The sequence below is a fragment of the Bombus flavifrons genome, chromosome 12 (genome assembly GCF_040668555.2).
Source record: "Bombus flavifrons isolate JBK064 chromosome 12, iyBomFlav1_principal, whole genome shotgun sequence".
Taxonomy (NCBI): Eukaryota; Metazoa; Arthropoda; class Insecta; order Hymenoptera; family Apidae; genus Bombus; species Bombus flavifrons.
In genome coordinates, this window is record NC_138453.1 from 5100388 (window position 1) to 5127092 (window position 26705).

The window sequence follows — 26705 nt, forward strand, 5'->3', positions numbered from 1 at the left end:
GAGTGAGAAAAAGAACGAGAGGGACAAGGACACAGTGGGTGTTGTGTACCCCCTCCTGGATCAAGAGGGATAGGAACGATACGTACGAAAAAGGGGAAAAGAAAATGGAAGAAAGGAGGAAGGAAAAGGAAGGGCGAGGGAGTGAGAAAGCAGCAGCAGGCGAGAATAGCGTAGCAGGATAATCGCGTCGCACTCGTGAACATCCTGCACCTCCTGTTGTTGTATAAAAAGGAGAGGGGATACGCATGCCAGCAGAACAGATGCCCAATCTGTGATTGGTCGATGGCCTGCGATCGACCGCCCCTATTAGCGAGTAGCGTGGGGCCCGCGGGCCTGTATTGGTCAGGCAGCACGTGCGGGCCACCTGCACCTAGTTGGTGGGGACAACTGTTATAAAAGGCCCTGACGCACCCCCCTATCAGTCAGAGAACGGTTTGCAGCCGAACCGTTTTCAAAGTTTAGAGTTTTATGACCTTTCGCATATCATACCTTCGAATTGACCCGCCAATCGTTCGTTCCTTTTTTTTCTTCGTTTCTTATGTTCAGTCCTTTATCTCTTCCTGTATACCGTTCCTGTATCGTTCGTTAATTAGAACACATTTAATCACGGTGTTCGATCGAACAGTCAAGTTCAGTTTAGTATAGTGAATATCGATATTACGTTGCCGAAGAGGGTCGTTCGTATGTTCGTTACGAAAAAGTGGATTTCACCAGCGAACGAAAGAAAGAGGACTGTTTTGTTATCGGTTATATGTGTGTCATAGTGCAGTGATCACGTACCCCAGGATTATCTTGACAGTTTGTACTTGGTGTGATCTGTGCCGAGCAATCGAGAACAACTGGATTAATACCGCGGTGATACGGCTTCGCAGTGCCCAGTACCTGCGAACTGCCGACGCAAACCTTCTAACAGTGCGGATATATCAATAAAAAGTGATCAAAATGTTGGTCGAAGAAACACCGAGGAGCTTCGTCAAGAAAAATAACAATTACAGCCACTGTCCGCTGAAAAAGCGGCCAGTGCATGTCCTGCCAGCCGAAGAAGTTCCGGAAGTAATTAAGGGTGAGTGTTGATTATTTTAACTCGTTCTTCGATGTCGTCCCTCCTTTTCGATATTTCCACCATCTAAAAATCAATTTAGCCTTTGAACTTTGCTTCTCTTGCAAATCCTATCAATGAAAATAAACGTTCGTCTAAGATGAAATTTCTTCAAAATCCTATGCTTATCAAAAAAAAATCAATCGTCTAAAACGAAGTTTCCTCTTCTCTATATCAGAAGAGATCATCGATGTCGTGATGGACGATATCCCCGAGCCAGAGAACCTGAGCACAAAGCCGCAGGATCTGAGTAAAACCGCGGAGCGACATCAGCAGCAACCGGAACCGGAACAACGCGACTCTAGGTCTCCTTCGCCAGCCATCAAAACGTCCTTGTCGCCTCCATTGATGACCAGGCCGGTCTCTCCAACGATGCACAATCACGTGCACCCTGTGCATCACATCCATCATCATCACTATCCAACGAAAGCGATCACGCCGCCGGTAGGCATCGCACCGATTCATCTCGTGGCGAAGAAGGCGCGAGTGGAAGTGATTCAGCACGATAATTCGTCATCGACGGCGGTGACAGCCACGTCGGCGCCGTTGCACTTCATGGCGAGCAAGGCGCCGTTGGAACCCTTAAACTTGAACACGCCGGTCGAGCCATTGGCGCATTACGCGACTCCAGCCTGGGTTCGAGCAGCTCCGCTCTATCCGCCACATTATTTGCCCTATCCGACGGCTTATCATCATTACCACCACGCGGGAACAGAGTTGTATCCGTCCTATCCGATACCGGCGTACCCTCACTCGTCACCAGAGCATCATCCATCGATTTCTCCGCCACCGCACGGTGCACTAACCTGTCCAACAATTCAAAGACCGATCGCAAGGAGTTACGCTCATTGGGCCAGTCCTGACCATTGTGGTTTGTCACCGACCAGTTCCTTAAGCTCTGGATCGCTCAGGTCGCCTCCACCAGTTACACCCGAAGATTTATCTTCGCCTGGCAGCGACAGCGGAAGATCGTCCGCTGGAAGTACATCGACAAGCTCGACGATCGCGAACCCGAAAATCGAAAAAACCGGAGTGTCCAGTGGCTCCACGACGTCTTTGTCCTCGTCTTCGTCCTCGTCTTCTTCTTCCTCGACAACATCGCCCAGGTACCAATGTCCCGATTGTGGCAAATCTTATTCGACGTACTCCGGCCTGTCAAAGCATCAACAATTTCACTGTGCGGCGGCCGAGGGACAGGCGAAAAAATCGTTCTCGTGCAAATACTGCGACAAAGTGTACGTTAGCCTGGGCGCGTTGAAGATGCACATCAGGACGCACACGTTACCCTGCAAGTGCCATCTCTGTGGGAAGGCGTTTTCCAGGCCGTGGCTGCTTCAAGGGCACATCAGAACGCACACAGGAGAGAAGCCCTTCAGCTGTCAGCACTGCAAGCGAGCCTTTGCCGACAGGAGCAACCTCAGGGCGCATCTACAGACGCACAGTGACGTAAAGAAGTACTCGTGTACATCGTGCAGCAAAACCTTCAGCAGAATGTCGCTGTTGACGAAACACCAGGAGGGTGGCTGTCCCGGTGTCGCTGTTCCCATGGGTTACGGTTGCTGAAAACGCGGCGAGAAAATTTCGAAGAAAAACATACAGTGTGATCGTTCTGAGATAAGGAGTCTTTGGATTCCTTCGACACGTTCCTTTACTAAATATCTAGTACTTTGTTAAACGGTTCAATTGAAGAAGTGCCTTACGCGTTGATCGGAGTACAAACGAGTTAATATGATTAAGTAGAAGGACCAGAAAAATTATCGGAGGCTTTGGTTTCTCGGTGAATCGTATCAGCTTGACTGAGATTAAGAGACAGATATATCGAGTACCTGGATTTCGATTAAAATTCATGCCCGTGGACAGCGCCGTGAATTTTAAACGAGATCATCGATACGACACATCACGCCGAGAAACTGGACCCAGACTTTATAGAACGACGACGTGTTCTCTGGGAGGGTCATGGAGAGAAAAATCTGATCGATTGCCGGTTTCAAACTTCTCTGTTTTAAGAAAGATGATTGTGCGTTTCTTATTTCCTTCATATCCCGCCCCTTCGTCGTTTCATTGTAAATAGTTTCGACATATGTGTGTGACAATCGGCGAGAATGAACGCGTTTACGAAATTGTACTTAGAGAATCCTAAAAAGAGAGAGAGAAAGAGAGTGTGTGTGTGTGCCCTTCGAAAAAATTTTACCGAAGATAAGCAGGAAACGGTTGCTGAAGAGTCGATACAGCCGCTTGAAGCGGTCCCGTGAAGCTATCGTGCCATCTTCGTTTTTTTTTCTATTTCCTATTTTTTTTTTTTTTTTTTTTTTTTGTTTCTTCATAATTTCCGTCTTCGATCGATTCGAGCGGACGTACACGCGATAAACGTGATTTTTCGAAATCGAAGAAAACGCTTGTTCGTTGATGGAATCGCCGATCGTTTGCTTTTTCTTTTTCTGTTTAATATCGTTCGATACGAAACAAAGATGAAAATAAAGTTGGAAAGAAACGCGTGGATCGTTCGAATAATCGTGTATACTGTGCACCAAAGTGCCATTTTCAAGATCGTGTGCCACGTGCGTCGATTGTAAATAATTGAACGATTCGCTGTCAAGGCACGCATGAGACGAAGTATTCTAATTCGTCATAATACAGAACGAAATGAGATGAAAGAAAGATATTTAATTGGCTGCTACCCGAATGCGTTCTTATTCTTGTTGTCATTACGATAACACTCGGTATTGGATAGAATGAGAGCGAACGTGCGATGGAAGTGAATGCGGTAGAGAGAGAGAGAGAGAGAGAGAGAGAGCTTACATTTTATACTTCATTTTGCCTTTCGTTTTTTGTATTTTTTTCTTTGCGTTTTCATTCTTTGTAAATCACTGTTAGTTACTCGAAGAAACTAGTCACTGCCTAATATATATTATATGTATATATATATATATATATATATATATATATATATATATATATATATATATATCAATATAATTGAACAAGGAAAAGAAACTAGAGGCTCGCTGCGAGGTGAATTACTGCGACTGGTCTTTTGGAGTTCTTCGTAGAGAAGTCACACGAAAAAGATTATATAACTAAACGGTGAAGTCGTTATCCGATAAATTCATTTCTTACTTTCTTTTTCTAGGTGACAAATATATTCGTATAAAAACAAGGGGAAGTGGAAAAATTGCGAACTCAAAGCGAGTAACACTCTTTCTAGTTTTTGCAAAAAAAAAAAAAAAAAATAAACTATTATTTGAGATGCAGATATCATCTATATATAGAGATATTTTATACAAAATAAATTACTTGGATTTTAAAACCTCATAAAAATCTTCTACTTTTTTTTCAAACTTAATACTCACAACAACCATTCCATTCGATATTAAAATATTCAGTAAATTACTTTTCAAATTTCAAAACGCGTAGTATACAATGCCTTTATGTTATCGCGTATATCTCGGAGAATATTATTCGTTTCATTATTACAAATACTCAGGTACAATTAATGAACGCGATAATCAAATGAAAACTTGTTTCACTCCCAAAACCTTACAACGATTAATTTACTTTGGATATTTTGTACGTATATTTCTGCATATTATCTACATATTTAAATGTCCAATAAATAACTTATTACTAATTGCAATTCCTTCACACTATCGCGTATATCTATCTCGTACAATGACATTCATTTCATTATCACAGATACCCATGCAAATTTATATTTTTATAAACACGACCAAATAAAAATTCGTTTCGCTCTTTAAATGTTACAATCATTAATCAACTTTGCAGATTTTATATCTATATTTCTGCATATTATCCGCGCATTAAAATTTCTCGTAAATAACGCATTCTCTAAAATAAAGAGCAGAATCCTTCATTCGCAACACCTAAGCTATCAAGCGACTATAATCTTAAAGAGAAACGAACGTGCACTGCAGACTCTCGTTGTCGTGTAATTAATGAAAGTTCACCTGAAGTTTCGATAAGGAATCAGTCGTTCCAAAATATTATATATGCCGCACGATTCGAGCGCAAGAAGGCAGCGAGATGTAATCTCGGCGAACACCTCGAATATCGCAACGAGCTCGTTATCAGCGCGAGCGCTCGCCGAACGACGCATAACTTTCGTCGACGTGCATAATAATGCGCTTTGTCTTTCGACAAACAACGACCACGCGGCTTGCTTTATCTCTCCATCCGTACTACGATCGGGTCCCGATCGGTCGTTGCTGCTCGTCGAAGTATAAGCAGAGCCTCGGGGTCCCTTGTGGCTCTGATAAAAGTAATTGTTGCTAGCCAGTCCTGGCTTCGAGACGAATCGATTCGATTCGATTCGAGGTAAGATCCGACGGACAACCGAAGCCAGCCACAGCTAAATATCCAGCGTACCGGCACGGCGAACCTACGAAGTAATTACATTCCGCCAGGCGACAGATTTGCCGCGTTAACGATAGATAAATCTATCCAGTTAGCGTAGCCGACTTTTTCTGCTGTTCAACGTGCCTGGCCACCAGCCGTGATACTCGAAAGCCGTTCTTTTTAAACGTTTCTCGCTGGAAATGTCAGGTTCAAACGAAATAACTACTCGTGCCTCTGTGGTTTTCACGAAAAACTTCGACATATTTGTGCTTATGTTGTGAAATCCTTGGAACGTCGAGTCTTTTTACTGGGATTTTTATCGAATTTTATGGTCTATCTGGGAATCCATGCTGTTTATGAATAAGGTAGATTAATTCCGTAAAATTCACTTAGTGTTTTAGATTTCACGATTTCTGAACAAAAAGTGGAATATTTCTGACGAGAAGAATGATATATCTGCGACGATAAAAGAATTTGCACTTGCTTTATTTGCAAATTTGTAATACACGGGGAAGCAATCTTCTCGTTAGAGTAACTGAAATAAAATTAATTTCTTACAAAGGTATTCGTAAATAATTTTCATTTTAGGATCGATGCTAAAAGTTTCAGCTGAAACGAGTTATGAAACCTGTAGAAAATGAAACTTTTGTTCGCAATGCAATATCGATTCACAAAATTCATCTTAACGATGCTCAAACAAAATAAATGAATGATTTTAGTCAGGATGCACGTCCATTTACCGCTGCTGTAAGTAAACGAGGAAAGGCTTTCACGAGCGGCACGAGCTATCAGCTTCTTCCTTTGGGTCATTCACGCGTTCATTCATACGCGTTAGCAGAGCGTACAAAAGTCTTTTAGCGAAGCAAACAACATATGGCGAGCAAACGCGTGTTCCAAACGCGTTCAATTCATTGGCAAGCAACGGGCTACCTGCCCCGCGTATTAAATCCCACGCGCTTTTGCCACGTACCAGCAATTGAATCACCGTTGCCTGCCTCTGATCCAGCTTTTTGTCCGAGAGTCTTGCCCATATGGGTGTGCTAAATCACACAACGATTTTCTGATTCCCCTTAGTCACACTGTGTCGCGTCGTTAAACACTTATTTCTAAAGACTACTTATTAAACTTTCGTTTAGGCCTGTTGCTCTACCGATCGTTGATATTAGAAATTGGTCGATTGGATCGACGAAAGAACGACTGCAAAGGTTTCAATTTTATTTTACGATCTTTATAGGACTTTTATTATTTCAAATTCCTATGAAAGAAAGACATTTTTGTGGAGAAATAATGAATCATAAATATACGTGTACAGTGAAAAATAAAAACGAGTGTACACCGTATATACACCATGAAGGCATGAAATTTATTCAAAACCTCTTATACACATGTTGCATGAATTGAAACCTGTTTGAAGACATATAAACTATGAAATATAAATATAAATTGTTATATTATATTGTAACTAGGTCGGACAACGGCAGCGCAGTGGTTAGCGCCTTAGGTTACGAACGTTCGGGACCCGGCTTCAAATCTCGGCACCCGTGGTCCGATTTTTCTTTCCATGATTTTTAAATGAGAAGAAAATGCAACAGTACCTCAGCAGCGATACCTACACCCGCAGCAGAACCTATCTCCGGCTGCCACTAGGTCTCGTATATTATATTATATTGAAATTATAAATTATATAAATAAATATAAATGAAATATATAAATTAACAGTAAAAATCATAGATAGGTGAGTATCGTACGAATCTCGTTTGCGTAAAATTTATTTTTAACAAAGTCTATATTTCGTATGTACGATTAGCATTACGCTTCACTCACGCTATCTTAAGACGTTCAGATAATTTTTGAATACGGTCTGTGTACACAGTCTATTCGCCCGTTTGTCGTCACGAAAAGGAATGACCCTACCACAAATTACAAGGGTCTACTTATAAACTCATCCATTATCTTACACTCTTTTATATAGAATTCTTCCACTTGGCATATCCTTGCCGGATGCCACTCGGTCATTCTGACAAATATTCTATCCTTGCAGTGTACAATGTACGCATACTCGTTTTTCAATGTAGTTTTCCTTCATTTGCTCTCGCTGTATTTAATTATTTACATTCAATTTTGATCCCAAATGAAGGAAAGATAGGCAAATTAATTTTCAATCGCATCGCATCGACCTGTAAGTTGTAATCTGACGTTTTAATGTAAAATAATTTTAATAAGCTGCTCTTATAAAAAAAAAAAAAAAAAAGAAGAGAAAAGGAAGAAAAGAAGGAGAAATTTTAGGGTATCTGAATCCAAGTTCGAGTTGAAGTAGTAGTTTGACTCTAATTCCTCGAGACAAAATTATTATTTGGACGGATTCACGAGGCGCCATACACGGCGGTGAAAGTCAAAGGTGGGCGGAAGCGACTTGTCGCGCGCTCGATTCGCAACCACGCTAAAAATTAGACACATAATAATATATAGTATCCACGTTTGAAGGCGGCACAATTTTGCGGATCCTTTGATCCGGAATTTATTAAGAACCGCGTGACAGATCGTTAAAATTGATGAAATGTTGTTCGATGTCGAATGCGATATTCATTTTTTCATTTCTCTCTTTTTTGAAAACGTGTTTGTTCGTGGTCACATGCATCCTACATATTCTTTGATCTGAATATATCAAGTATTTCCAGGCACGTGTTAATTGCAAAACGATGTCAGCTTTCTGCTGTCAAAGAATTTTAATTTCCAGATCCATCGATAAGATTATGATCTTATGTATCTCGCCTCGTATACATCTCAATATAAAAGCTTGTACATCGCATCTGAGATTTTCAATGATTGAGAGAACTATAATTCTACAATTTGTCTAATATTGTAGTTAATCCTTATCTCGTTCATCCCATCTTTATCAATCGCTAAGACACACGTAATTCCAAAAACGACACAATTTAAACAAACTTTTCCAGAAAAGTACAAAATTCTTGGAAATTAATAAAATCATTACGGTAGCTTACAAAAAGATGACGGTTCTCGTGTTCTTCTAAAACTAAATTCTTCTAACTTTTGAAATACAGCTGCTAAAATATAGTAGAAGTCCATTTAGATAAACTTGTCAAAGGACAAGCATCTTATATAATTGGAGTTCATATAATGCAAGTTCACCGATATTGCACGCCACCTATTATTTTTCGTTTATATAATAAGAGTTCACGTTTAGGTAAGCGAATTTATCTGGCAAAAATTCAGTTAATCATCAACTAAAAATATCGTCCCGGTAAATGAAACTCTACTATACGTGAAAGTAACGAAATCGAGTAAAAAAAGCGCCAATCATAAGCAAATTCCAACTTCCTTCAGTAAACGATCAAAAAATCAGGGTGGATCCTTCCGTACAAATCTGGTCGTGGCGAATGTCCGCCGGATGACGGGGCCCGAATCGACAGGAAATTTCTCGTTCGGCCGGACAGGTGGTCGTTACTCTCAAGTACGGCCCTTCGTACGGCTCGTACACACGAGTGTGTATACGTGGCCGCGCAAGAAAGTGTGGAAGCAAAAGCTACCTTGGCCCCTGGGCTTTTATGGCGACTGGTCCGATCGAACAGGTGCCCCGACGCAGCGTGTATATACTCAGGTAAGAGGTTCCATTATTGCACGCTGGTGTGTATAGCCGGGAATATGGCGTGCAAAGAGTCCCGAAGAAAAGCGAACGCGCGGTCGGTGTAATGCGAAGCTGTCCGCCACGACAAAAGGTCGTAACGTCGCAGATTTCGTGGACGGAAGAACGAGGGAGAGCTTTTTCGTAACAAAGGGAACGGGGTCGTTCTGACCGACCTTCCTTCCAGAATATTTCTCCGTTGCCTCTTGGAAGAGGCACAGGTCGACGACTTGCCTTTCAAACTATTTTTGGGCGCTCTGGACTTTCACTGCAATGGTGTCGATTACGTTTTCGATGCACGCTCGCATGGAAACTTTCGATTCTATGTGCAGAATTTTGCATTTTTTTGATGTTGGGGATGATTTATGTTTCGGACAGTTCTATATGAAGCATAGAATGCTATAGAAGAAGTTTTAAAGGAAACTTGAAAGTGATCTTTGTGTAAGCGATGGCTTTTTCATAGACTCTTCTTATAGAAATCGATATTTCTTCAAGTCCCTTTAAATGCGACCGACGACGAAACGAAAATTTCGCGAGTAACGACTTCCAATGAGCATTCAAATTTTAATTGAGTTTGAGACACAAGAATCGCTTATTAAGCGCTCCATCTGATGTTGCATTTAGCTCCGTCATTTTTTTACGTTTAGGGGGAATAATTTAGGAAATAACCCGAAGATTTAGGAAATGAAAAGGAATCCCTATTCGTGGGATTAAAAAGCGAAATAGAAGAAGATCAATCGTTCTATCGAATAGCACTTTTTTTTTAGGAAATTTGACGAATTGAGTTACAGTAGGTAGAATTTCGGATTGAAATTAAAATTCGGAAGAAAGTATTACGATCGCGATATACCTGTTAACGCATTCCAATCTCATTCCACGCCTAATTACCGCGCTCGAGTTGGTTTTATCGTGAGTTTCGAGCTGAATGACGATCGCAGCATAAAGAACGGGCAAAAAAGCCATAGGCCACATCGGCTCGGAGCACAAAACTGGTCCCCCGGAGACCGGCACACCTGACCATCGAGGATCGAGGGTCTTTCATCGCTTCCCGGAAGACTCTCGTCTTCTTGCAACCCTTTACTCCGTGGTGCTACGTGTCCTATTGTGCCAACGTCCACCATATCCACGATCTTTCATTCGAACCAGCTGCGCACCAGCCGATATCTGCTTCATTCCGGACCCGCCGATCCTTCGTGATAACCCGATGATCACGATGCACCGAATTACCCGTCCTTGCATCGAGGTGACGAACCAGTTCGAGATCAACACGCCTGTCGGTGCTTAATTTGAGAAATCGACGAGTCATCGGACGCGCTCAAGGATCAAAAAAGAAGAAGACACGCGATCAAGCTTTTGGATCATGGTGTGACGGACATGAATGGAACACGCGGGTTCACTGGTCCGTTCCAATATCGAAGGAGAATGGCTCATTAGTCCGTGGACGATCTTTAAGCGGTTCGATACAAGACAATCTCGGCTGCGAGGGCTACGAGCAACCTGTTACCCGGCCCTTCGTCCACTCTTTAAGGTAGCGTGCACAACAGATGGTCCGCGGCCCGACCCTGCAGATTACACCTGCCGCGCAAACCTTTCGACCAGATTCGCTAGATTCTTTCCTCGTGAACTTGAGTCGAGTACAACGAAGGTTGGAAATTAGTTTCGGTCATGGATGATGGCAGGGCGATTTTTGTATTATCTCGATGACCTCTTAATGGGCGTTGGAGTGTTTGAGAGATCCAGACGATTTTTAAGAGCTTTCTTTTTACGGTTTTAGGGATTTCTTAATTTTAAGACAGGGTTTTTAAGAGATGCGAATTAAACGGGAATTGTTGCTTTCATGGGTTTTAGAATATTTGGAATTCTTTCTGGCAGTGGTATGTGCTTGATGAATAAACAAATACATCAGATATGTCACAATTGAAAGAAAATTAATCATTGGAATAAATAAATTGAATAATAATCGCTATGAGAAGTAAAGTGGATTTTACGTCGTTTCTAGTGCGAAGTTAAATTATGTGGGAGAATCGGACGAATTAGAAACGTGCACACCATATTTTATATAAATGTCCAAATATCCATCATGTTAAAACGAGGCATGTTTCAAGTAACAGGAAAATAATTAATTCGGACTCTGATTGATCTGTGAAAATTGTTGGTTTCTTAGAGGATTCACTCTGATGACTAACGCACGCTTTGTTAGCCACTTTTTTTAACGACAGGTAACAGACTCACCCTTTCGAGGTCTGTCTTTTTCGTATCAGTAACGCTTGTCCTATCTTTCTGAACGCGTCAGATGGCTACCGTTCGAATGCTTCGGAAGCTTTTGACCTATCCACCAGGCTAATTTTGTATTTCACTTGTAACGTGTAATTTACTCTGAATTCTTCCATTACGTTGAAACGAACGAATTTCATATAATTAAGCAATCTGTTTTATTTAATAATCGATCTCTAAAAAACGAATATAGAAAATTCAGAGAGTCCAGAAAGATTGAAATTTTAGTAAAATTAGAATTGAAATTTTCTAATTGTGGTTTTGAGATGAGAAGGAAGACTTTGTTGCTGCGATTTCTTCAGGTTCTATATGGTTTTATGAGTGTGATGAAGGGGTTGGTGGATTCGTCAACGAAACCATGATTCACACGCAGTGGTTTGCAATCAGTGGACCACCCAGCTATGAGCCCGGACGTCGCCACACCTTGGATAATGACGCGCGGCGAATTACTCGAATTCGCTGACTCCATTTGATGACTGGTTAGCATAATAACGACTGCGAACCATTGGATTGGTCGCTCACGCAGAATCGCGTTTCTTTCTTTTCTGAAATAAACCCAGCTTCTATCCTTTCGATCTCTAATCGTCACTCTTTCCTTTGCCCAAACATCATTAAACAGTTCCTTAAAAGAAAAAGGAAGAAAAAAAAAAATGATAAAAATTTAAAAAACAAAAAAGATATTGCATCTTCTATAGTTCTTTTTTTTCTAACCTTAACTATTTCCTTTATTCAAAAGTTATTAAAAAACTTCTTTAGAAAGCTAGAGAAATGACAAATTTATAAAGATTCAACGAAAAGATGATCGACCAATCTGTTTTTCAAAAAAACATAAAACTGAACATTCCAGAGAACGTTATTATTTGAAACACAAAGTCCCATTCGTTCTGTTTTCCTCCATCCTCGGCAAGAAATTGTCTCCAACTCTGTCGAAACTACTTTCCAGTAGCAGTTAAGCCATCTACCTCGTTATTGTCCTCTCTCTTAGGAGCACATAAACGACAAGAATCCATGGTTCGTTATCACGAAACACGGAAGAGTGGCAATTAAAGCAGGCACTCTGCTCGTGGGCAACCTGGAGAGTGTTTCTTTCACGCCCTTCGTCTCCGACACGAGTATTTCGAGCAGCACATGGCTACGTACAAGTGTTACGCTACGCCATCCATTTCCCGTGCATTCCACGCATTCTGAATCCCGTGACATCCGCCTCGTGCAGACAGAAATTCCACGAAACACTTCGACCAGCCAGAATTTCTGTTTTATACCAGTCTTAGAAATCGATATCTTAATGTAACAGGAAAGAATCGTGGCATTCTCGAATTAATTAACTATTCTCTGAACCGATTTTCACCGTCCCTAGGAAGATTTAGACGTATACTGTGTAACAAGCTTCTAACGACCTTACTATTCGATAGACATCGATTAAGAGTGTCACAATGCCACGGAACATCGTACCACGACACCGATCGCGTGTAGGTGTTACGAACATTAATTTCTCGCGCCACGGGCTCTCCAACTTTCCTCCTGTTCCGACTACACTCCAACGATTAACCTTTGATTTATCCGCTTGGGTTCCTTGTTTAAACTCTTTTCGATCGATCGTTAGAATAGAAAAATATTCTATAGCAGTGATTAAAATCTCACCCAGTGAGAAACGTAGAGAAGTAAATGTCTCGCCTCTATACGAAGATTTTCTGTTGTTGATCTTATTTAGCGGCTAAAAAAGTGTACTTTGATATAATGTAGTTAAAAAGAGGAACAATCTATATGGTAAAGAGACTTAACCTGTTTAATAGCAGATGACAAATGTGTGAAATTTCGTGGAGAAACTAACAGCATGCATATTCAATATTTTGAATGTAAATATCTTGCAAGAGAACCTTGTATGGATAAAAAGCCAATTTTAGTAATACGTAAGTGGAAATTGTGGGATAAAGAAACGTGACTAAAGTTGTTCCCTTGCGATCTGCATATATGCGCAACAAAATTCAATATATTCTTCCATTTTTTCTTTCAACTTTTCCATCCATTTTTAATAAACATATTAATTAATTCCTTAAAACGATCAAATATACTTTATTTAGCTGACGTTCTGCGTGTCTCGGATCAAAGTCAAACAGACTTCACCCCCATGAAATATTCGGTCCCATGACAATAATTTCACCCCAGTCAATACAATATCTTCATTTCCACGTCATAGCAAACTGTTTCTCCAAACAATAATTCCCATTCCCACGATCAATTTCATCCTCCCTCCATCTTCCTATGTGCAGTCTATTAACGCCCCCCTTCCATAGAGACACAAAAAATCCCTAAATTGCCTATTAAGTCACATTTCCCCAATTTTCACAATACCTAGTCAGTATCTTCGTATGTAAAAACGGTCGAGTCACTGTGAACGAGCACGAAGCTGCTCTAACCGAACCGTAACACCATCATGACACCTTACGAAGTTACGCAACAACAACCAATTCCGAGACGCGCCAATCGACCATCCAAATCGACCGATTGCGGTTTTAATTATCGAGGACGCCGTTTCGATCGTGTCACCGGGCGACGTTTCATCTGCTAACGAGGCATCGTCATCGAGTCCGAGGATCGCATAGCTTGAACCGCGGCATAGTTGGCATACTGTGAGGCCGGTGGTCCGCGCGGCTGCCACGTCGTTTCTCTATGGGAGATCATGGACCATGCCGTCGGTAATTAAAGCGAGTCACGGTGATTGTTCGTGGCTGATCTTGTCATCGATCGAATCGAGCTGGACGTTCGATCTATCGGCTCTCTCGATTCCTTCCTCTTGTTCCCCTTCGTTTGCTTCGCGCCCTCTTCGACTCGCTGCAGCTTCCTGCCCGGCAATTAAGATAATGCTCTCGTAATCTCCTACGATATCTCGTCTGATCGAAGCCAGAGGGGCTGCCGTTGTCTCGATGGTGCAGCTTCTTGTTTGACCTTCGGTGCAATGCCATTGGCAAGGATTTTGCACCTGCGATGCGCAACGAGCTTTGCCTAAGGAGTTATGGCAGTCGAGGTGTATCGGGTTGGCGATCGAGGAAGGATTATTATAATTAATCGACGGGTAGTTAACCTCTGAATGGTAGTAATTGGTCTGACGAGAAACTTTTTTATATTATATTTCTTTGAGCGGACACACTGCGAAGTTTGCTGACAATTAGTAAGTTATACGTTCATTGTGCATTGACTGCAAATTATATATCGATATACAAAGTGAGTCATAAATGTCTGTCCATACAACGGGGAGTGTATACACATTGAAATAAGTAAAAGAAGGCTTATAAACTTGTGGTTTACATACCTGGGTTCTCGAGTAATGGATCATTCTTCCACTTATTTCGACGTGTATTCACCTCTTCAAGTACGGGCATTAATAGCGATAATTTCAAGTTATCCACTCGTCTTATTGGCATTTTGCAAACATTCGAAGACTGTGTTTGTAACAAAACAGCATTTTTCCATTTGATGGGAATAATGATAAAGATGAAGGAACAATATCTGATGAAGTCTTCGTTCGTTTAGAGATTAATTGACTACACAATTGAACCAGAGAACATAATGTAACTGACAAAGAGAAATATCTTAAGCTTTGAAATCAGCGTTAGATCAGTGTTATTTTTCTGCTCTTTCCTTTGACGACGAAACAGTTCTACATTCAGATGAAGCATATTATTCTTTACGGTAGAGATTTTAAATCTACGTATTTTTTAAGTACGCCACTACCTACTGCAAGATTATTTGATTGAAGTTAGAATACTCGAAATAGAATACAAAATTATTTATCGTACTATAGATGGAGGAGCCTTGAATCGACAAAATGAAAGCGGAAACGTCGATTAGATATGATTAATTGGCTTCAAAGGTTCACAGTGCACGAACCGCGAATCCAAACTGAATTTTAAATAGAATCTTCCATCTTCCATCGTCCTTCCTTACTTCCTCCCATTTATCAGGGCGGAACTTAGGATGCTCTCTTGGTTCAGACAGATCAAGAAACACCCCGGCTTTTCGGACCATTGTAATGTGATTAATTATCGCCGCCCGCGAAGAACGCCGTGGCGAACGTGAGAAGAATCGAGGTAATGAGAATTCTCAGGGTTACAGTCATCGATCAACGCGTGGCCCGCTAATTGCCGATCGAATAACGATCCACCGTGCTCGTGTGACTGAACGGGACGCAAACCTTCATAATTTATCGCGATCTAATACTCGAGTTATACGCGCTGATTTTTCCACGGCATCGATCGCGTTCTCCGTCAGGTTGACACGAGTTTTCCGCACGTTTGTCGAGCCGACTGCCGCGGAATCTATCGATCGGATCGATCGATTCGATCGATAAACGGCGAGCACGGTGAATAGCAAACGATTGAAAAGTTTCTTAAGGAACAACGGCTGGTGCCACCCTGCGTGTTGTAATCGGGGCAATAGTCACGGGAACACCTGTTGCCTCGACGGGTTGCGTGACGCGAATGCAGACCATCGCGATAAGCAGAAATCGTGGCGAATTTTTCGCTGCGCCTGCCGCTCGTAGATCGATCGATCTAACGTGATTTACTCGAAATCTGGGACGCTCACCGGTCCGTAAAACGATAATCGATCACCGATCGGGACGACGGACTAGATTTTTGACGGTGAACGGTTTCCGTTTGATGAGAGGTTTGATGATTTGCTTGCGTGCTAGTTGGTTAATTAGCTCGCAGATACGATAAAAAGATTTGAACCGTTCGTGGTGAACAAAGTGAATTTTTGTCGAAGCTCGAGATCGTACACTCGATTGTAATTCTGTGATTTATTCCATTTCGCAGCGTCCTTAACAAATCCCAATAGCAATTCGTTGTCATATAAATGGAAATTTAAACGAACCCTCAAATTCAATAATTGCAGGGGTACAAATGACTAATTGTACGTGAATATTCTGGAGAAATATGAATCTGTTTTTGAGTACCTGGATATCCTAACACTGTAACATTATAGCATTGCAACACTTAATTTATCATTTCAGCGAATGTAAAATAGAAAACACACCGTTAAATCTTTACAATAGGAATTTATTGTATTTGTATAAAAGTCAATCGTTTTTCTTCAACAAAACAACGATCTCAAGATCTCATAGATCAATTTGCATCGGTCACGAGCACAAATATGGTAACATCCATCCAAAGAAGGTAGCAGAATCACCCCTAATTTGTATTACAACACTACAATTTCTCAAGCATGACGCAGAGTGCAACAGATATTCCACTTGCATCTAAAATGACTCATTCTCGTCGGATTCTAACAACCTAGTTCATCGAAAGGCGCCGTAAACCGGAGAATTCGCGGTAAAAAGCGTGAATTTTTACGGGTAGGCTGGTGCACGTGGTCTCTGGTGCATGTTGGTCTCCAACGAGCGACGTTCACCATTCCCCTCTCCGGGATATTTGCGGTGTGGTTGCCGTAGGACGAAAGGACGGCACACGATTGGTTCGTACCACCACTGGTCGTCTTGTGTAGATGCTGTAACGTGCGTGTGTCGCGCGCGCGCGCACTCGATGCGCGTGCGGAGACGCCCAAGTGGGTTAACACGGACAATTACGCGGCTTGTGCGTCCGCCCATACGCGCGAATTCCTCTTAATTCCGTTACCTGTGTCTCGATTCTCTTCCACGCCATCTTCCGAGACTATTTCTCTAAGATTTTTAACAATTTATGCACGATTTTCGATCGACACGGACAAATATAGAACGCGTAGGACGACTAGGAGGGTGATTAATGTCTTATTTGTGGGTGTATTTCGACGGAAACTTTGAAACTTAAAACAATGATGATTCTATATAGGAAGCGTAGAAGGTAGGAGCAGTTGGAATCGTAAGATAACTTATTATAATGTGACAGAGATGATAATATTTATTGATTTATGTTATGTACAGATATGTAGTAGTGTTTCGAAGAATGACCGATGTCAAACGTACAATTTTATCTTAATTAGCGAATATATCTTTTGTATAGGATCATGTTTCGTCAATGAAAGAGCAACGACTTCAATGGCTGGCAGGTAGTTGCAATTACGGTACAATTTATTACAGGAACGAGCAGGTAAACGGTCATCCGAACTCGACGTTTGAAACTTCACATAAAGATCGAGCTTTCCTTTCTAAAGTACCGTACTTCCCACGAGCGTTGTTTTTAAATCGATTCTTCTTGCCTTCCGCCCCCAAGCCACCCCCTCTATCTCCATCGCTCAATAGTATTTGTTCCACCCACGATCCCACAATTACTTGTCACCCTCGATTCGATACCTCCAACAGAGTCAATGACGTTTCCGGCCGATAAATCACCAATAATGGCGCGACTATCAGAAAATTGATACACGACCAACTGAGTAGAAGGTTGTAACCCGTACCTGGCCCTTGCTCCCACTAATCGTGGGCTATTTCCGATCGAATCCACATGCTTAACGAGTCGCAATGGAGTAGATCCAAGAAACGACCGTGTTAAATACGACTTTGAGTTTCATGCTCGAGAAAGGAAAAGAAAAGATTATATCTATAGTTAGACTATAGCTCTGCTCCTGCCATAAATAGAAAAGGATTATAAATGAAACTTTTACATTGTCTATCGAGCTTAGTCAGTGCTTTCTTTCGAAAGTTCTTCGGTGCAGTTGCACTTAGTGAAAACAACGCAAAGCTTTCCTGTACAATATTTTTCTATCTGCAAACGGAACACACTTATAGTCTAACTCAGTTACTAAACTTAGCCTGTATAATCGTGGTTACCAGCGTGCATAGTCGCGACAATAGAACCCACGAGCCTCGAATTTTTCCAGAAGCTGCAAACCAGCGTCATGGTAGGACTCATCGTGATCGCTGATTTATGCGATGCAGCCTCATTGTACGGGGGACGTCCCACTTATTCGCGTCACGGGACGCCTTGAAAAGTGCATGAATCGAGGCGCCTGGTTCGCAAGGGCGACGCCGTGTGCCGGTGATTGGACAGGCCGCGTACGGTTGCACGACTCACGACGGAGAATTATGGCGGTCAACATTTATTCACGTCGTCGATAGGCGCCTTGGCGACCTGTCCGTGCCTCTAATGATTCATTGACCTGACAGGCCCGCTAATGCTGCACCCACGTAACCGCGCTACCGTTTCCACGGAGGACGCGGCTCAGGGCTTTAACAATATATAACGAATATGGATTAGCTTCAGTACCCGGTAGAAAGCGCATTGGAAAGGACAAGTCCGCCTAATCATATGGATTTGCATAAGCAGACAGTGCCACGACCTCGGTGAAATTAAAAGAGAATTTCTTTATCGTGGAATAACTTCGACTTCCGACGACCACTAGTCACGGTGATTGTGTGTTTCGAGAAGGAGGTAAGGCGAGTTGGTTCGCTAGCCGCTGATAAATCGCGCGCGGGAGCTGTACTGATTTATGAGATTGAATGGGAAACAATGTATCGCACCCGAACACAGGTAGGATTAGAAGCAATAAATTCTCCAGAGAAGATTTAGAATGATTCCACAAGTTGGATATTTGAAATACAAGAAGTGGAATATTTGAACCGTGAACAGCGAGATCGGCATTAAATTAGTTTCTCAATTTATTTTCACTTCTGTGTTCCTCGCTTGGAAATTGATGGATCGACTGCTAGATATCCAACTCCAACCGATATTAAAATCGACGAAATCGTAACACGAAGCAAAGTTTCCTTTATCATTAAGAATAATTTCTTTTCCTATCGACTTAATGAAATTCAACAAAACCAAACTATAACCTAACTACGTATATATAAGACTCATCTTCCTATCGAGTTCCTATCTGACGTTAGCATCCCAGAAATCCCGTTTTATTCGACCAAAACAAGAAACTTTGACCAGGATGCAATCAGTAGCTCGTGTACGTTGGATCGCATCCCAGGTTGCGATCGAAAAAAGTCGTCCCTGCCGTCGGACAAGACACAGAGCACGGAAGTGTTTAACGATCGCGATCTCGGAGCGCGAAATATGGCACGGTCGGCGAAGATCGCCTCAGACCTCGTAGATCGGACAGGTTGGGTCACGAGCAGGGTCCCACGAAGCGGTGGGCCCTTGCCAGGTTAACAGTCGACTCTGATAGGTCCACTTAAACGCCCCTGGTTATGCAACCGTGCCGTCTAATAAGCTTCCTTCAGCGTAAGTACCTGTCGAGATGCGACGTGTCTTCCAGGTCAGCCTGGATTGCTTGAGAAATCCCTGATGGGTTCGTTCCGTCGATCACGATCGATCATGTTTCTTTGATATACAGATTAAGAGTACTCCAAGTATCGGCCATACTGCATCTTGAAATATTGCAAGACCGATCATATTGCGATTTAAATTATTGGATTAATTTGAAAAAATGTTTCGTACTCTTCGGTTGAAGAGAATCACGAATCAAGATGGAAATAGAAAGAGTTGTTTTTCTGTCTTTCTCCTTGAAGGTTAAAAAGTTGGTGTACGTAGATGTATATTTTTTTTTTTTTTTTTAGAATATTAAAAGTCAAGTTTCAATCACGATTTCAAGAGAATTTAATGTTGACGGACTGAATTTTCAGAACACAAGTTTATCAGTTCCCCCGCTGAGAGGACCCTGTCTCGGTTTCCATGTCTGCGACCGCACTCGTCCTCGACTCGAACTCCACTTGGAGTGTGTTTGAACAGTCTGAAGAGTCAGGCGTCTCGAGGTTTCACTTGCAAAAGGTGCCTGGATTTTTAGCGGAATATTTTACCGGTTAAAAACTACATTAACCATTTATTAAAAAGGGGATTAATAAAATAATATCAACAAACCTTCTCTTTCCTCGTTTTATAATCACTCTGAACCAACAATTTTCAATCTTTTCCAGCTTATAGCTTATAACGAACTAATTATTAAAATTCTCGTACATGAAAGAATGTATGATATCTGATATAAAACAGGGCATTCACACTGAACATCTATCGTCGTTCTTACTTGAACCATTCGCAGGTCAAATTACTGCTTATCTTATATAATTTTATTATTTTTCTCCACTTTTCGTTTCGTGGAGTTAACCGGTTTGGCAAATAAGCCACTCGTTCGACGATCTAAAGGAAAAAAGACTAACTAGTCGAGTATTGCGTGTTTTAAACATTCTTACGATATACCGGTTGAAAATCACTACTCTACACCAATGCCACTAGATAAGTTAATTCCCAAAACGATGATTTAATATGAAAATACGAATGAGACCAGTCAAACAGCATTTCGAGGAAAGAATTCCACGAGGATAGTAGGTAACACAGCGAAGAGGAAGAAGGCAAAAACGAGTGGCGTTTGTTTCTATATTAAGCGACTCGATTGTAATCCCAACAATGCTTTTTTCGCCGTCTGGCCCTCGCCACGAAACGAGTCGTTCCACCGGTACTTGAATTCTTTCGTTCCTTTTTTGCGGAGGAGGAGTACCAGTCGGAATTGGACGCGGAACAGGAGGTGGAGGAAACGAAAGGGGGCAGGAAGGCGGAGGGTACGACCGACAGCGGGACGATATTAAAAATCACAATGCGGCATATTAACTTGACCTACTATCGGTGCACCAGGAAGAGCCACGCTCGTTTAAAAGTCCCGTCCACACGTCCTCTGAAAACGTACGTGTCCTCGCCGTATGAAATAATGTGCACGTGGGTGCGCGTCGAAGCTGGTGCGCGCTCTCTCGTGCACGCGCGTGTTCTTGCGCATAAACAACAGTGCCGAATAACGAGGCAGAGACGTCTTGAAATTAAATCGTGAAAGAAATTCCTCTCTTGATGCCCATCCTCGCAGGATATTAAATTGGAATCGTGCGTTTTGCCGACGGTTTTATTTCACTCTGTTACGGTGGTCCTCGTGATAAGAACTTCATTGTGATCGTTGTATAAATGCGAGTTGATGCCACGGCTGATACGGAATCTCGAGTTTCTCTCGTGTGTGGTCTTTGCACCTTTTACCTTGATTTTCGAGGTAATTGAAAAATTTATATGCAATTTTGCATATTGAATATTAACAACTATCGAACCCCAGATGAAAGGTATGAGATTTTTAGCTTGCAAATTTCGATTTTTTGGTGTTAGGACTAACGACGACAGAAACGTAAGATTTGCATCAATGAAATCGATAAAAAAGCAACAAAGGTATTTAGCATACCGTTGTAGTTATTACAGCATTTACATACTAATAAAATAAATAAAAGTATATTAGATTTCCTATGGTTTAGTAGCACTTTCATATAGATACAAAAATTAGATAATTGAAAATGAAACGTGGGACTTGATAAAAAATGCTACATTGGAAAATAAACGTATACGTATAGAAATACTTTCTGTAACCACTACAGATGAAAAAATATACCTAATTGCATCTATTTTATACAAAATCATTTGAATCTTCAAACATGTACCATAGAAAATTTATGAAATACGTATGAAAAATTACGAATCGCTTAGTTTGACTACTCTGACGGTTCTACGTATGACGTGAACAAAAGTATGCTTTTAAATCTACCTTTCAACAATCTCCATACTATAAAGATATTAAATCCTCGTTAATCTGCCGAATTATTTTTCCGAAAGTATCGCGAGTGTTAAAAGTGTACGACTCTTATATCGGAAGAGAACAGGGTGCCAAGGGCCGGTGTTCCAGCAGTGACAAGAACGCGTAATCACGTGCATTCGTGTCAGCGCGAGGAGAATCGCCCTTGCTTTTACGACGGCCGAACTTTACTGCGGTCGAGAGCAACCGCAACGGGGGAATTAGCAATTGTAATGTTATAAGGTACCATTGGATGAAACAGCTGGGAGAAAGGGAGAAGGGAAACAAGGCGATGGGGTGGAGAACACGTCGCAACGAAGGTAGGTGAAGGACAGAGAAGAGATGGGAGACCCGAACGAAGGATAAAGAATGCAGGAGCCAAAGGGTCACGAGGATTTCATTTGACGGAATAACGTGGCGTTTAAGAGTCGGTACCGTTATCACGCTCGTTGTATATAGGTAAGAAGCAGCAGGATCAGGCGACCTCCCACCTTCCTCGGTGCATTATATATTTCGAGGAATCGAACTTACTTACCTGCGTGCAGTCACTTTTCGTACCAATGGCAGCCGCCTCTGCTCCGTTGGTCGCGTGATTTATTTCACATAATTATCAGCCTTCTCGCAAGATAATTAACTTCTGGCTCATCGTTCATTGTTGTGTCTTCTGCCTTCGATGCGTTGTTAAACGATGGACACTTCCGTTCCCGAGATAAATTGGTTGGAAGAGCGAGCAAGTGGAAACCTCGGCCGTCTCATTCGGTGATTTCAATGCCTGGCTGGTAAGCACTCTTGTAGAAAGCAGGCTTCTACCGTTTCTGCTGTACTGATTAATCGATCTTATCGAAAGAACACTCCTTCCAGTAATTACATACATCCTTGATCGAACTTCCTAATATCGTGGAAGGTACTTGTGCTATATAAAATCTAAAATTAAAATGTAATTTTCTAATGAATTTGCCAAATTCGATAGTCGACGCGTTTCCGAGCATTCGCGTTCTTTTCGAACCAAGCACGAACGACTGCCTTATCCAGAGAATGGGACATCCTACTTGGGATCATCAAAGTGTACCATAATGAGCGGCTCGCGCTCTGGGATCGAAGGTCACGCGGTAATGAATTATTTTGCACCTCGCGGGCAAACTCACCTCGGCCAACCTTCCGTAAGACGAGCCCTCGAGTGGCGTGCGATGCACATGCACAATTTACATGCACCGGGGGAGGACTAATGTCCGTGGAAGACACTCGAGGCGGCCTCTTCATATCGAGTGGGCAGCGTCGCGAGGAAAATCGCGAATTGCGACTTCGTGGATCGTTCGGGTCAGGGTAACGAAAGTGTCGAATGGGTCGGCGACTTATAGCGGCTGTGTAATGTCTTATCTAATTAATAATACAGTTCTTAAAATCGTTTCCATGAGTAAACTTAGAAATTAACATTCTCTGTTGAAACAAAGTAAAACATCTATCGATTCAACAGCAAAAGCCTGTAAATCAAACTTCAGCGACTTGCTCAAAAAGGTTCTTCCAACGAATTAAATTTTTCCTTCCCACACGCCCTCCCACAGAATCCAAACTTATTATTCCATAGACTCGGATAATACCAGTAACGTTCCGTCAGCCAGGAGCCATGATACATAAAAAGCTTCCGTGTCCCGTATCACTTCATTAAACCCAAGCGCTTGTGAAAAAGACAGACCGTCGAAAGTCGACAGACTGGCACGGGTCGCCAGTCGAATTGGTCGAGGCGTGGGCCCGAGCCAGAATCGAGCGACGTTTGATTATCCATGGTGAGGCGCATTCACGGTGAAAGAGATTACCACCTCGTACTATAGCTGTTCCCTGGTCACGATGGTGGTCCCGCGGGAATTAATGCCGCGTTACCAACGCCTTAATGGGGCTCCCATTGAATAGAGGTAATAAGAAATAAAAAAAAAAGAAAGCCGGAGGAACAAGCTAAAAATCACGATGCTCGTGCATCAGGTTGGAACCAGAGTCATAGACAGGCTGGAAAAAAAAGAGGAGAAAAGACGAGGCGAGGGAAGAACGCGAAGAATGCGACTATTCAAGGGCAGACAAGTAATTTTCTAGTGTTACTTTCGGATCTTCTTTTAGCTGGCCATTGTGGTCAGACCGCGGGACGTGTCTCGAAGATTCTACTTTAAAATGACATAGTGTTATTTTATACGCTCGCTTCTGGAAAACAGCTCCCTCTTTCTTTCTCTCTCTCCCTCTCCCTCTTTGTCTGTCTGTTTTACATCGTTATGTTTATAGCACTTGGTGTCGTCTTTCTTCCAGACGCTGTGTCTGCCTGGAACAACCGTTTCTGTGGCACTTCTGCCGTCATGGGACGCTCCATTGATTAATGGAGCAACCTCCAGCGAGCGTATAATTTTCTACATTCGTAATAAATATGATAGAACACACTGACGAATTAAAATTATCGTAAAAATCAATCTAGCGGTGGAAATTAATCGAGAGAGCGTAGAAGGGGAAAGTATTCGTGTTGCAGAATTAGAAAAAATTACCAAGCAAAAATAAACGGTCGACACCTGGCGGAACCAATTACTCAACCAGAGAGCCATCAACGAGGACTAAATTAATTGGTCGCGTGTGGTTAGGAACTGGGTCGCAAATGGGCGTCGTTCCAAGCTCGACCAAGTACTTCGACCTTGAATTCTCGCGTGTATCCTCGTTAGAACGTCGAGATCGGATACGTGGCCATTTGTTTCAAACAATCACACGCTGATTCGTCGATAGCTCGAGTGGCGTGCTTCCCATAAACGAACGAACGTTCTGTGACCTGCTGCTCCGCCAGTAAGCCCGCTAATTCCTAATTGATGAGTGTCATTTGTTACTATCGGCCGTTCCTTCCTTTTTTCCCTCTCTTCCAGTCGATTCTCTCATCACTTCGACTTCCTCCTTAAAGAAGACGCTCGCAGCCACCGACGTTGCGCCACAGAAAAGCTCGAGACCGTGGACGCCGCGGTTAATTGTCCCTCGAGGGTCCTTATTTTTTGGTATCCCCCCTTGGTCTCGATGGCGCCGCTTCTACCAGCGATTTGTTACACGTCAACCAGTACGCCGCGATCGATCGATCGATAGCGTCGTTAAATCACTCGAAAGCGTCGGGCAACCTTGAAGGTATACGCTAAGATGCGGATCGAAGAAGATGAGAATAGCAGGAGCTGGAAAAAAGACTTCAAACATTGAATTAATAGAAGCGTTAAGATTTTTAAATCAAGTAATTTCTATCGCTGAAGATTACCTCGAGGTGAGGGATTAGAAATAGATAGAAAAATAATAAAATATAATAGCAATAGTAAACTCAGTTAGAAGCAAATGCCTTATCATAAGAGATAAAACCTAGAAAATATATGTGGAAACTGAAAAGAATGAAAAACGAAATAAAAATCACCACTCCTTAATCTAACGCTATAGCTATAACCTGTAACTCCTCCATATCCACCGAGATAACACACTGATTCTCAAAAGTCATTCTTCAACTCAGAGCACACACATGTGCCTGATGATTCACGGATTCCAATTACCCTCATGCACCCTGCATGCATCGATGCTGCGTGATCATAGTAATCCCCGTAGAAATTTCTCTACTTAACACTTTATCGTTTCTAAACCGACCAATTCAACCAGCTTTACTCTAACCTATCTCTGGTGTAAAATCCAGGAAGGCGATGGGGTCTATTCGCTCGAAAAAGCTAATCGTCCAGTGGCAACGATCTCGTTCGTCCCGAACAGACGAACTCGATTCTGTGGGAATATGGATCGTGGATCTCCCTCTAGTTTCCATCCGCGGAATAGAGCAGACCAGCCGCGCGCGGTACACGGAGAAAACGGTATATTCTGCCGGTGGAACGAGCACCGGCTACGGCTATTCCGGACGATTGCACTTCTGATGCCCAAAGGCTGATCACGATTCAAGCGCGAGTTATACACAAGATCGGTAGATCACTACCGATGTAGATCAACGGTGCCTGCGGCGGCAGGATCGTTGGGTCGTACATACATCTCACCCTGGTGCACGTTCGTTTTAATGCGATCGCAACGGTAACTTGGATGCGGTCGCGCAAGGACCAACAGCAGATTCCTCACACTCTCCATCTTTCTTGTGCGAATCGACGCGCCTCTCTTCGTTCCTGTTCGATTAGTTGATAAGATACTGCACATTGTATACGTAATACGTATATATTATCCGGACGATAGCGAGTACTCTGGTCGCAACGGTTGCCACGGTACACTTTGCTCGAGCTCTTTGATGAGTGCTAGGTTCCTACTAATCCTACAAGGATCGCCTTGCATTCTCGTTATATTATCTTTTATGGCTTTTTGTAATGACCTGATTCTCAGATGGATGTTTCTCTTATCTAAGCCGGAGGTTTCCAGTGTGTATAGTTGACCGTAAAATTGATAATTAGATTTTTTCGTTTTATACCATTTTTGTGGAAAATGTCGATATAACTTCGTTGTTGTCGTGCAATCTTCAAGTTTGTAGCAACTAATATACAATGATGTGTATAACCTTTTAGCCAGACAAATTTGTTATCCATTTTAAAGATTATGGCTTTGTATCACATGTCGATTAGGATCTTTCTAATCTTCGAGTTGAAAATGTGGAAAATTCGCATTTCTGAAGTAGATTCTGCGCTCTCAGCGCAAACAAATTTCTATCCGAACGTACACGCGTTTGACAGCCTCGAACCTCAAGAAATACCACCCAACCACTTGGTAACAAATAAATCACCAATATTTCAGCAACCAAAGTAATTTGCCATCATGAATCTTCGAATT

At 42.2% G+C, this 26705-nt stretch overlaps 1 protein-coding gene and 1 long non-coding RNA gene across 2 annotated transcripts in view; one reads left to right on the plus strand and one right to left on the minus strand.

The window, feature by feature from the left end:
- Positions 1-26705, minus strand: part of LOC138185485 (uncharacterized) — a 356409-nt gene that overhangs the window by 98891 nt on the left and 230813 nt on the right. The gene's annotated exons all lie outside the window — the stretch shown is intronic.
- On the plus strand, positions 441-4038 carry LOC138185531 (protein escargot). The gene is made up of 2 exons (XM_069124539.1): positions 441-1063; positions 1278-4038. Exons 1-2 carry the CDS (start codon positions 943-945, stop codon positions 2660-2662), a joined length of 1506 nt encoding a protein of 501 aa, XP_068980640.1. The 5' UTR covers positions 441-942; the 3' UTR covers positions 2663-4038.